General features: G+C 40.0%; 1 protein-coding gene across 4 annotated transcripts in view; it reads right to left on the bottom strand.

Moving 5' to 3' along the window:
• The window catches only part of SEMA4D (semaphorin 4D), an 88036-nt gene that overhangs the window by 10292 nt on the left and 64054 nt on the right, over positions 1 to 13690 (bottom strand). For 2 of the 4 annotated variants that reach the window (XM_085312596.1, XM_085312587.1), the window contains exons 13-17: positions 13466 to 13688; positions 12918 to 13033; positions 8124 to 8296; positions 7743 to 7786; positions 4111 to 6594 (exon numbers count right to left, since the gene is read on the bottom strand). In XM_085312596.1, coding sequence (XP_085168722.1) covers positions 5678 to 6594; positions 7743 to 7786; positions 8124 to 8296; positions 12918 to 13033; positions 13466 to 13688 — 1473 coding nt within the window. In that variant the 3' untranslated portion in view covers positions 4111 to 5677. Of the gene's footprint in view, positions 1 to 3554; positions 3762 to 4110; positions 6595 to 7742; positions 7787 to 8123; positions 8297 to 12917; positions 13034 to 13465; positions 13689 to 13690 lie in introns of those variants that run through there. The other 2 variants (XM_085312606.1, XM_085312611.1) reach the window with 2 other exon arrangements.

Here is a 13690-nt window from a genome sequence, read left to right as displayed (position 1 = left end):
AAAAAAAAAAAGAACAGCAGTTGATTAAAAAAAAAAAGCACAAATATATTTTCTGTATGTATTAGAACACTTAGAACCAAGATTACAGTGTTAACAAAACCCCACCTAAACTCAGTTGCAAGATCCTGAAATGCCGTGATTTACAGCCCTGGACTCGGTCATTTTGCTGCCCAGCACGAGTCATTCCTCCAAGCAGCCCCTTGCTGCTTGGGGCGCGAGCGCGCGGGGAGGGAAAGCTGCCCCGCTGCTGCGGGCTGGCGGCCCTGCGACCGATCCGGGGGGCAAATCCGGGATCGGCAGATTCGGGAGGGAGGAGGCCCCTGCCGAGGCCTGTTTTGCGTCATTTCTTGGCGGTATCAGGCAAAGCTCGGGCATTTGGAGGCGGCCTGGGGCAAGGCCTCTTTGGGACTGGCTACGCAGACACCTTGTCTCGTTTTCCTCCGCCTGCAGCGGGGCCCCCCGAAGTGCCACGTACCGTATCCTCCCCCGCTCCCCTCCAGGCCTTTCAGTGGGACGCCAGGCTTCACTCGTGGTTTTGATCCTAGAGAATTACAGATCTTCTCCCACGCTGCCGGGGCAAGCGTTCCTGCATCGTGCCCTGCCCTTGGAACAGCATAGGCGCAGGGCACAGGCATCGAACCTGGCTGCCACGCAGCACCCGTCTCGATACCTCCGAGAAATAACAACTCCTTTGCAGTCCATTGCTGCGTTTGCAAAAYGCTTGTTTTCATTCCCAGAGTTGTTTAAATGGGAGTGAAAAGTTTATGGAGCAGTAATGGAAACCCTCCAGCATCAGAAAAACTAAGGGAGGAGGTCGCAAGTCTCGCCATCGTGGAAACAAATACAGCCTAAAGCTGCAGGCCAAAACCACAACAATAAAGCATGATGCTTTTTGCTGTTCYTTATTATCTATAAATCCATTTATGCTGTTGCTGAGCATAATATTCAGGTACCTAACTTGCCTGTGAAATTAAGGTCAAGGATGTACTTATACTCTACAACTTATACAGTTGGGGGGGGGTGTCAAAGTAACATATTAAAGCAGAACCAATCCTACCAAAAAAAAAAGCCTGTTTCTACTGCATTTATATTCAACAGAGCACTGTAGAGATAAATTACAAAGCAGTTCTGTACATCRTCAACTCGTCGCCTTTTCCCTTGCACCAGATGGTGTAGTAGTCTGTTCAATTTATTTCACACCTGCCTCAAATGCCTTTAAAGTGTTTAAAAATTCTATAATGCAGGCAAAGTTGCATTAAAGAAAGTATACAGGAAACTTAATATTTGCTAGCACTTATTTAACAGGTCTTTGGAGACKTGGGAAAACACAAGACTTTTTTCAGGGCAGCAGAGAGAAAAGCTGAGAAGCAATTTGTTAATAGAGCAGATATATTTCTTTCTTTTCAGGAAGGGCAAAGGTAACTCAGTCTTCAAAAAAAAATTTTCCCTTTTCCAGAAAAAATAACAAAACGTGACAAGTGGCTGTAGGTGCTGTATCCACTTCAACTTAATGCTGCTATTGAAATGAGCCAGTTACAAGATTGTGAAATATTAGCCATAAGCTGGCTCTCAGGTTAAAACGTGGGACTAATGAGAGATGAGTAAGAGAACTAACCCCTGCCGAACTTGCAAACAGCTTGAAGCAGCCATTTATGATTAAGAAACTCAATCATCCTCATTAAAATAATGTTAGAAAGCTGATTAAAAAATAAGCTTCRGTTTTTTGAGCAGACCACGTGGCAATCTATGTGTCTGCATTACAGAGGGRGAACCTTGCTTAAACCACATCCTTTAATCAGAAAGCGAAATATGACACTTAACTCTCTGCCAGTCTCATTTTACTCTTCTGTTCCTTGCAAACACGTTTTGTATTATCATCATCGCTGGGGGAAACAGAGTTSCATTAGAGCTATGCTTATTTAAAGAAGTATCAACAATCAGTGAAAGAATGTGAATTAATTCTAGTAGAGAGTTTCTTGGTCAATGTGTCTCCTTATCCCCCAGGAATAAATTTATACATCCTCAGAGACATATCCCAGAAGGATGCAGAAGGCTTGTATCAGTTCGGTATGCTGCTTTTCTGTTCTCCTCTCCACACACCCTTTCCCCCCCTCTTTTTTTTCCTCCCCCTCCCTTTTTTCTTCAAGCAATGGAACAAAATTGTGGTTCTGAGTAAGAGGAGTGTGACSTATCAGCTAAATGTCTCATTTCCTACAGAGAATGAAACACCCATCCAAAAGATAAAAGTCTAGTGATTCACTGCTTTGTGAGAGAAGGTGGAAACCCCTTCCCAGGTGACTCATCTCACCCTCCAGGTATGGGGGCGCCCGGTCGCCCCAAGTCATTACTGTGCCTTTCACAGTCTGCGTCTTGTAACAGCTCCTTGCACTGCTTGTCCCTACCTTCTGCAGCAGGGAAATCCCTGGGGTGACTTTAGGACACAGCTCCTTCTGTCTTAAGTTTACTGCCAAGGCAACTACAATTACTGACAACTTTTAAGAAGCAGCATGTGAAAGATGTGTTAAAACRGACATTAAGAGATCTCAAATACAGAGACATCACTGGATTAAAAAAGGAAATAATTTAAAAATAAATTCCTGATCTGTAGTATGATTATCAGACTATTTAAATATCTTTTGCTCCRTAAGTTACACTACCATTCTGAATTTTCTCATGCTGGAAATACAAAGCTTTTAAGCATACTGTCTATAACAGCAGTGAAGAAATTCATCTTARAAAACCTGGTCCCACTGTTGTTGGTTTTAGCCATGGAAATACAAATCATACCCTTGTAAAGACACACACTAATGAAAATGCATGAATTTTGATCTGATTCCATGTAACATTTTAACAATCATAGACATATCAATAAAAAGACATGCTACTTTTTAAATCAATCTGTATTAAACAATTTCAAACTTATTCTCTTATTTCAAGGAATGAAGTTGTATCTTAAGACCAGTTTATATCCATTAAAACTCACTTAGCTTAAACAGACAACTACTGTCCAAACAAGGACAAATGTTGAARTTCCATTGAAAAAACAGCTTTGACCTTCGACTGTATGCCTCAGGTAATATTTACTTCATAAAATGAAAGTTATCATTACTTAAGAATTTAACCTTTTAAAATAGTAATTTTTAAAAGCTACTGATCAGGTCCAGGAAGATAAACTAAATTCAAATCCAATCGAATTTGGATTCAATAGAAGTATTTTTAAAACCGTGTACATCCTGACAGCAAAAGTATTTCCTTGCTAAGCTTATCCATTCACAATCATGACTCCAGGAGCGACTTGGACATGAAAGTCAGCCTGCTAAAGTCAACTGGCTGTTAACATACTTAAGCAGGCTGCTAAAACAGAGCCCRTATTTTGCTGTACTGTATTTGTGGTGCCCAATTCTGGAAGTACTAAACTGCTGACTGTCACCACAACGTTCGTAAGGTGTCCCGAAACGGTCGCCTCTTACGTCAAACGCGTTCATCAGGACACGGCCGCCCATCTAACCCTTCCGCGCAGAAAGCGCTGGCTCACGCGGCGTCCTCAGACTTACCTGTGGCTTGGCAGAAGAGGCGAAAGGGTCCCCGGACACTAACATGCTGTGCCTGGTCACTTAGGAAAGGTGGCAACAACATGACCTTTACAGGGTCTGTGCCAGACCAAACGTCAGGCTGGGCACTGGTGGGTGAAGGAGGTGAATCACATCCCACACAGGACAAAAAGGAGGTACCAGTAGGAGGGAAAGGTATAGGAGATGAGGCTGTGTGACAGAAGAGGACAGAAAAGAAAAAAAAAAAAAAAGAGGGTACTAAGGAAAAAAGTTGCAAGAAATACATCACACACTGAAGAAACAATGCCAAAACACAAATGAATTTAGAAGGGTAATACAAGGAAATGTCCCTAGTCTGCCAGCAGAACGCTCTCCTCCTTCACCCACGCTCCTTGCTCCGTCCTTCCAATTCCCCACAGGGATATAACCCATCCACTTAAAGCTGAAAAGAGAACCTATTTCAAATTAATTACAGAAGTTTTAATTTTTCCCCTTAAAGGAAAGCCACAAGGAATATTATGATTTACAATAGGGAAAGCGGTTCCACTGTGTCCAGTTTCATAAAAGCCGAGATATAATATAATTTATTTTAATATTTATTCTGTCATTTTATATTTACATAATTAAAAATAGAAAAATAAAACCAAACTGAATCTTATAAACTGTTTGCACTAAGATGGTCAAAAGTTATGGTTGCATGAAACTTCCAACATAGAAAAGCAGCCCAGGCATACTGCTATTTACTGTTAAAACATACTCTACTTCTAGTAATATTTACAGAAAAGATGCAGTGAGAGGAACAATTCTTCAGGACTGTACCGCACAAAATGCTTTTACAGACAAACAGTGCTGCTGTGAACCAGGCTTAGAACAAATGCACATTTTCACTTTTGCAGGCATGATTCACATGAACAGTTTGAGTGACTGATTGTTTGAGCAGCTCCAGTTTCAGACTCCAGTTGCATAGGAGATTGGTAGATGTCATCCAGAAAGGGTGACGTCGCAAAGATTTGTCACAAAAAGAAGCCGAGTTATTTCTGAATCTGGAAAAAGAAAAAAAACAAAAAACCCAACTGCAATGTTTTCTTATCAGGCTGTATCCTAACAGTCCATTCCAGCAAGTTACTAATTGAATTATCGTAGTGAATTCTTCTCAACTCCTGCTTCGCTTCCACAGTGCAAACCCTCTCTTGGGTGTCGTAGCTACGTGACAGCTGCTTGCCTGTACCGTTTCATTAAAAAAACTAAACAAAAAAACCTCAAAATATCCAGTTCTGTATAGAAGACAAAATGTGATTATGTCCACCTTGCTGATTAAGGAAGAAGAAGAAGAAAAAAATATATATATCTCTGATTCCTTTCCTCCCCCACTTACTCCAGTCCAAAYATTTTGAACCAATTATTATTATTGTACCTAAATTTCTAAAAAGCCTCAAAGAAAAAAAGCCTTTAAACAAGATTATCCCTGAGTCTTACATAAATCAAGCCAAACCTATCCCCTTATGCATTAAAATCTAAGAGACACTTTAAAAGCAGTTAAAAAAATATATAACTAACTAAAAGAGACCTAGTATGCCAACACACAAACTAAAAATAACCACTAGAAGCGAAGAAAAAAAAATGTCCCAATCTGGACAAAAGTCTATAATTTACCAATCTGATAAACTAAACTTTAATTTCCAATTTGGAATTAAAATGAAACTAGATATTCTTTTTAACGGCAGCTAAAATACGTGCAGACTGAAGTACTTTTTAAAGCCAACGGAATTAGAAAGTTACTTTCATTCAGTGGAAGAATCGGGTCAAAGAATGAGTAACTATTCGCCAGAGTGAAGCACTCTGGGGGAAAAAAAAAGTCTTGGGAACAAACAAATGGGGATCTGAAACTGGCCATTTAAAGAAAAAAAAAAAAAAAAAAGACGACGGTACAATACAAGATGCTATGATCTGCAGACAAAAACATCGCTTTTCTAATCTGCTGAGATTTGCAAGGAAATTGGCTTGCTGAATAGCTTAAGCACATATAACCTTCTCTGGCTCAGCTGTCACACCCACGCTCGCTCAGCTTAATAGTTAGCTGCAAGGACCACAGTTGATTTTGTTATTAAGTCGGAAGATGGTCGCCTTCAATCACCCTCTGCGTCCGAGTCGGCGTATTTTAGTTCACACTTGACATCGAAAGGTTTGTCCTTGACTTCTCGTGAGGCCTGCGGATCGCTGGGTTGGACCTGGCCATTCCCGCAGTCCGGCTCGGTCTCATACCCGGTATCGTGGGCCGGCTTCGGCTGCTCCCCGTTCTGGTGGCTGATGCTGCCTTGCTCCACCAGGGTTTCTTTCACGCTTTGCTCGCAATCAGAAAAATCTGACTTTGTTTTTTTCTTACCAAGCAACATAACAGAGCGGAATTTCAAGCACTGGCCTGGCAAATACCCTTTGTAACAGTTGTAGGAGAGCAGACACAAGAAGAGAATGAAAAAGAACAAAAAGAGAAACATTAAAAGGAAGTTATCATTTGACTTTAGGAACATTGTCTTTTCTGGGACTGCATCAGGAATCAAATTGAAGATCTCCGAGTTGGAGGCTGCACTTGTTAGCACAGGGCCAATTGGCTTTGTTATTATCCTTGCTGTTGTTACTGGCATACTCTGAGTGGTCGAGGTCTGAGTAGGAGACCTTTCAGTTGATACAGCTGACACTTTTGGTACATCGCTATTACCTTCTGTCGCCGCAGCTGCCACAGTTGGCCCCACTGTAGTATGCTGGATTTTTTTCAGTTCCAAAACGTGCTTAGCCAGCACTTGAGAAAATTTCTTATTCTTCACTTTTTCTTCTGACAAACACTGATAAACGCCGCTGTCTCCCTCTGATAAATTGAAGATGAGCAGCGCCTTTTCCAGCAGGCGGTATTTGGGGCTCTCCACTTTCAGTACGTCATCCTTGAACTTCCAAACTACCTGTGCCAGATTGGACTTTTGAGAACATTTGAGTTCTGCTGTGCTCCCATGCTTGAATGTATGCTGTAGAGAATTCTCTCTTACTTTATCTGGAACATCAAAATAAATTTGCAAAGTATCAGCAACGACTTTTGTTTGCACTAATCCGTACAGTTTCACGAGACTGTGCCAGTCATAATGGAAACATAAAGGTTACAGCATTACGATTACCTCACAAGACCAAGAGGACAGCATGCAAGAACCTAAATGAAATCCTAAACTACATCTGTATAGGAAGACGTCAAAWGAGACTAAGAGATAGGATACCCCAAACTTAAACCAGCCTCTACTTCTAGAGAAATAGGATGAGACCTTGTCTCATGACGAATCATTGTTTGAAACAAGATGCTGAACTTGGTATCAGTTTACAGGCAATTAGGGCATTTTAAGTAGATCAGTAATGATAAACTATCSAAAAGGAAACTGAATAAAGTGCAGCTACTTAGAATGCCATTCGCAACTCAAACTCTCTTCTAAAAATATCAGCACCTACAGCACACCTAGAATACAGCATGATAACTTAACAAAGTAACTAACAAGCACAAAAAACCTCCTATGATGACCTAAGCTATGCTTGGATTAATAATACAGCGTAAAGCAATCTAAAAAGCTTTGTTTACTCCAATACAAATCTCCTGCAACACTACTACTTTTTAAGACCTCCTTGATCTGGTAGCAGCAATATATACTATAGAAAAAAAAGGATTTGTGATTATTCCCCTTAAAGCACACTGGAGGGGGTTTCAGCTGCTCTGTATGATGTTCTTAACCCCACCAGCCCCCTTCACYTCAACGTAAAAACAGCTTTGCTCGGGATCATTTCATCTGATCCAACAACAATCATGAAGCACTTAAGGCTACAAGGCTAACAGCAGAATCGCAAATGATATATCATAAAGACACAGGCCTCTGTACTAGGAGTACTTATGGTAAATACTGCTTTCATTCACAAGGCGCTGTTGAGGTGCCCCGTTTCATTTCAGAAGTTTGTGCACTGCACACTGCAGTTTATGCAAATACAGACATTTTAAGATGATATGCAGGCTGTACAGATACTCAAATATCAAAAAGCAGAATTTCGCACCTAGTAAAACAAACACATATCAAGGTAAACACAGAAAAGCAAGCTAAATGAAACAGAACCCTTTCGCTATTCCACTTAGATAYGGGAAATGGCTTTTCAAAGGCCCTAACTTACCAGAACAAGAAGAAGCATCTCCACTTATGTTCTGAATCCAGCTCCTGTAAAAAGATGTCAAGACAACTTCAAATCTTACTTCCTACAGCCTCCCCAGCCTCCTACACTAAATGAGGCGTATCTTATCTAAATAGWGTAAACAGACATTTTTGAAAGATGCAAATTAATGGGTAGAAAAAGGTGTGTATTTGAAACTATTATGTTAAAAAAATCCCAGTTACCAGTAAGGAGCAACAYTGACACAATATTGCAGCGATAAAATCACTTTTCAAAAGGTTTGTGGATGTTTCAGTATTACATGACCTAGTAAGTGAACATATACAGTACCAATGAGAACTTTTTTTTTAATTCTAATTGCAGGTAAACAAAAGTTGCCATTACCTTTCAATTTCACTTTCTTTAAGAATTTCAACACAGGAAGCTTCAAGGGGTTTCCAAGCACAGTAGGGATCCCTGGCTAAAACGCAGTCCACACAAGTGGTATACTTGTCGCAGAATGCCACAGGAGACTGAACCACTCCAGAATTTGAACCAGCATAGAGGTATCTTTTGCCCTAAAGAAAAAAAAAATAGAGCTAATCATCAGTAGATCATGTTAAATTCATCAAGTAATTAAAAAATGATTAAAAGTAAACAAACACAAAAGATACAGCCATATGTCTGTAAAAACTGCAACTTGAGGGGAATAGTCATTTGTTTTGGTTAGCCTATATTTTAAAAAGGAARGGAAACTGATCTTGAAAATAGCTGGCGATACAGGAAATGGGAAAAAAATAAAAAGAACACAAAATTGAAATAGCTACATTCTACGAGAAAGGAAAGTAAACATATAAACATGTCTTTATTGTATTTTTCCAAAAATATGAATGCACTGACAATCTTTGCATGAGGAGGGATGTGTGTGTGCTGACATGTCTGAAAAGGAAAGGCTTTCTGTATTTACAACCTACTGCTGCTCCCCAGTACCCAAAGCAGCCTTACTGCCTTCGGCTCAACCAGTTAATCCTCCACGGCCCCACCAGTGTCAGCTTTACAATATTCGAACAAAATTGCCGGCCTTCTATGGAAGAATGCTGAGGACACTGGCATAATGCCTAGCCAAAGCGGAGATAAACGGAATGACTGCCTGACCTACAACCACTGGGGATCCTTTTACAAACGAGTCTCACTCCATGCACTTCTGGAAAAGACCRGGCTCACTCTGAGCATCCTTGCCATAAAAGGTAGGCAGCTGCATATTTCTCTCATCTCTCTCAGAGTCTATAGAAACTGGCAGCTCAAGGTATACTGCAAATCTGTTCTTTATTATGCAAAGCCTCAGGAAAGACCCTCACACTGCAACCCCAGAACATCAACGACCTATCCTCTAGTATTTTTGAGAGGCTACGTGTACAAAGCCAAAAAGCACACTCCACCTTGGCAGTGGATTGATTTTATCCTGAGTAGAATACTGAGTGAATTTACCAGTATTCTCCAGCAGTTGGCATGGCAAATAAGTCGGATAAAAGCACCAAGTGGCTTTTCCTGGGCTGCAGCCATACAGATCTCAGTATGCAGAAATGCACTCAGTGGTCATCTTTGCAGTGAGGTGGCTTGACTCTTTGGCAAGATGAATATGGTCACAAAGTGATGGGCAGATATCCCCAAAAAGCTTGCTAGTAAAAAGTAAGATTCTTAAAACATCTCACACTCAAGGTGCAGACTTCTAGTCCTGAACAGTCAAGAACAGTTTCAGGAAAATAACTAATAGCCTGTTTTAGGACTGAATTTACGTTCTGGAGCTCACCATAACTTTTCCACAAAGGAAAAGTATTGCTATAAGAACTCAGAGCAGCTTTTTTTTTTCCTTTAATACAATGACCACCAGCAAGTCTGCTTAAGAGTACACTAATGAGCAAAGCATTCAGACTAACAGTAACTTGCCTCGAGAGGCTACAAGATCAGGCACAATTCAGGTTGGGTCCCTCAACCCACTGAAGCGTGCAGACGACTTTCAAGGAACTCTGGACACTAGAAAACATAGCAAGACATAACTGTATCAGGAAAGAAAACGCTGGCACTACTGGAAGATGGGTTTTGAAAGGAGAATTCCTTTGAAAGGAATCCTTTTGAAACAGAACCAGCTGTCAGTGACATACACTCAAATGTGATCTTTGAACACAAGATCTAACTTGGCTACCTTTAGCTGTCCCCTCTGTCAGAAAACTTCCTCCRATCTGCTGAGAGCCATCCAGCTCTCTAGGCTCTGACAGCTAACATACAAGCTGACCGGGCAATGCTGTGCATGGGTTGCAAAGTCTCTGTGTAGGACCAAGCCACCACGTCCAGGGAGTTCAGAAAGCATAAGGAGAGCTGAGGAGACAATTTCAAAAATTCAAACAAATCCTTCAGCCAAACAGGAGTTTACTAGGATCGACTGCAGGCTCATCTGACTATCACCCTTGAAACCAGGGAAAGGCACAGGGTAGGGCCCAGACACTACTGCAGCCAGATGATGTTCAGAAGGGGTTCTTACTCCAGAGGGCCATTCTGCTTAACAGATCTACTCTGAGATGCCACTAAACATCTTCACTTACCAGCTCTGTGAAGGACTTCACTAGTAACTACCTGTAATTGCTTACTGGATAAGAGGAAAGCTTTCATGTGCTTTCTTGCTGGGAAGGAGAAATAACCCCAGCTTGGATGGTACCCACAATAATATGACATTAATGATTCCTGCACCCCAGCTCAACCTCCAGGAACAGAATTTCAGCTTTTTGGGGAGTATACTAGACTGCTTGGCTTCAGTGTCAGGTATAAGCTGCAGAGATTATTCTGGCAACATGGAGGTTTTTATTTGCTCCAGATACAATACTACTGATCCACAGGGCCTTGCAGGAATTAGTGTTATGTTTAAATCCTAAGCTTTGAAAGCTCTTCCTCTGTAAAAAGGTAACTTGTTCCCTCTGTGTCCCTATGCTCCATTCACATTACCCTCTTTTAGAGGTTATACTTCAGTAAGCAAGAACTTGGTGCTYGGATTCATTTCTGTACTGATCTCCATTTATCAGGAGCGTGCTGAAACTGCTAAATGATGTGTACTTGGTATGAGGCTGTAATAGCTATCCCTTCCAAAAATAAAGGGACCATAGCTAAGCCAGTATATGAAAGATCGTGGGATTTACCCATAATTAAGAGAAYAGATATTAAAATAGATATTATAAGGGTGATCTATCATTATTTTCTATCACAAGGTTAGGCTGAAACCTCCAGTCAAAGTAAAGCATTGGAAGTATTCTTTCCAGATGAAGCAGAGGAGGCCTGAAATCATTTATAAATATATATAGACATAATAAGAGATTATTAAGTGAACATTCACCATCCTTTCTCTCACTGATAAGGCTAATATATCCCTTGCCCTTTATGTCCTTGTACACAAGCTTGAAAAGAAGCCAAAGTACTATCATACTATCATATAAAAGACAAAACCAAAAAAGAAAAAAGCCACRGATGCTGAATGCCCAATATACATGTCTACTTACAATAAAATCTATGTAATTAAAAGAAAGCAAAKTAACATTTGGGGAAAAAGAAAACTAAGAAATATTGTAAAAGACAACTAAAAGAAGCAAAGTAGCTGTTGATAAGTAAACACAGAATATTRCTGTGTGTTAAATTTCAACCGTATTTGTGATAAAGTTAATCACTGGAAGAATATCAGGATATTTACATTTAAGAAACTTACTAATATAAGTTGTAATATAAATTACATCCCATATAACTGTTTATTAACTGCTCAGTAGAAGGGAAAAAAGGAAGAGTTCATCACATTACTTTTTGAAGTACTATTTCTTAAATACATGTTCATGTCATTAAATAAATTAAAATATAATGAAGAACTATCCTATCTTTCAAGTATAGTAAACTTACTTTCAGAATTTCAACCATACAGTGGTTGAAAATTGCATCATACATAGCAATGCATAAAGATAACACATTTTTACTGAAATCCATGAACATGGAAGTCTGTATCACACTGCTGATTTACCTATCAAAAGTATACTCTGTCCTCATGATATTTTGTTCTATGGTGAACATGAGAGGACTAAGTATACAGCAGCATAGAGCTCTCTTCACAGAATCACAGAATTCCTTTCCATAGAGTTGATCATGTTGGCACACAATCACACAAAAATAAATGCTGCTTTTGAGATACCTTAGCAGTATTCTTAAATCTCTAACTGCAGAGCAATTATCGATCACTACGTACTCACTGAATGTCAGTATCACTACCAGACACTTTAAAGTATAAATAAATAAATAAATATCTTTTTTCCTCAAGAAGCCCAGAAGTTTCACCAACTGAGTGTGATGCTGAAAACCATTGTTTATGGCAATATTATCACGGATATTTATGAACCTRCAAGTCTGACTAACTAGGAGCAGAAGAATAACTAGCATTCAGAGTATACACAGCGATCATCCTGTGTGTGTACACCATCACAAAATCACTCTGAGATTAAACCCAGCAATTGTTTAATAATGCAGAACAACCACAGAGTTTAGAGCCCGCAGCAAAGCAAGTATTTTCCAGTTGGGGCTGCAGTTGGAATTCCATCTGGAAAGCAGAGTGTAATCAGAGATCCCAGCTGGCACATGATACCAATGGTGACACTGATGTGCCCACTCTCATGATAAAGCTACCCAAGAAACTGTGGCACTTAAACAATCAAAATCAATCAATTAGTTACACAATTTGAGACAATGAATCTTTCTGCTAGACATACTGCTCTCTTTGTAGGTTAATTTCCTCAGAAAAAATACACTATTCTCTTACATTCCCGAGGATTTTCCTTCATGGATTTGTAATGACCACAAGGGGTCAGGATTTTTACACTACCCCCATCTAAAAACTTGTACCTTCAAACATGTTATGGCTTTTAGCTTCTGTACTACGGATCAGAGCAAAGATCAGCACACATGTGCTTGCTCCACCTTGCCCACAGCTAGAGCTTCAGAAGCTTACCACCTACCTGCTACCTATCAGGTAGTATTCACCACTGCTGCAGTGTGAGAAGTTACAGATACAGCCTTCATTGTTTTTCATAGTGATGGTCTCTCTTCATTTCGAAGTTAAATATAAATCCTTAAAGTCTTGTGGAAGAACAAAAGGAGATGCATGCTTATAGTACTTACTTTTTTTGATGAAAGCAAGAGAGTTTGGACTGGCTCAAAGTTTGGGAAAAGCTGTGTTTCTTCAATAATATGCATTCCGTTTTCACAGCTGATAGCTTTGTGCAGGGCTCCTTGATCTGAAATTACAAACCAATATACTTCACTAAGAGCCTTGTAATAAAAAGGCAAGAAAAATTTGCACACTTGCTATCATTTCTCTTGATAATCTGCCTGCTGCTTAACAGATGACTTCACATAATTCTGTGCCAATGGCAACCACTATATCTGTCATCAAAAGCAACTGAGCAAGAAATGTTGTTTCAGGACAACGAATGAAATACTTTATGTTTTTGCTGCCGTTTTTGCAGTTCTGCAGTTCTCTTTCTTGCAGTAGTTCTTCAAAGCATGCAAGATTCTCCACTTACTTCCACGGCCTCTCACTCTTTAAAGAGAATATACTAGCTGGTTTAAAAGCACTGGAAATATGGAAATCTCTGGTTCCTCTCACAGCACATTTCATCCTAAATAATGAGTGCATCATTAAAACACAGCCTTTTGAAAAAACTCACCTGTACTGATGAACATAACATCATGTATGGTACCACTGAGTGCTCTGACTCTGTCTACTACAATCTGGGTGTACTTTACATCTCGTTTTACTAGGCGGGGTCTGTCTCCCATTGGGGTCACTGAATCATCCATTAGAGGATGATCTTTAACAAACTGCAATGTTTTGTCCGGTAAGTTCAAAGAACTCATGTAGCTTGATGCTCCAGCTTTGTTGTTTATACACT

The sequence above is a fragment of the Rhea americana genome, unplaced genomic scaffold (genome assembly GCF_003343005.1).
Source record: "Rhea americana isolate MKP2758 unplaced genomic scaffold, rheAme1 scaffold_11, whole genome shotgun sequence".
In the NCBI taxonomy this organism is placed as follows: domain Eukaryota; kingdom Metazoa; phylum Chordata; class Aves; order Rheiformes; family Rheidae; genus Rhea; species Rhea americana.
This window is presented reverse-complemented; position numbering and strand designations above follow the sequence as displayed.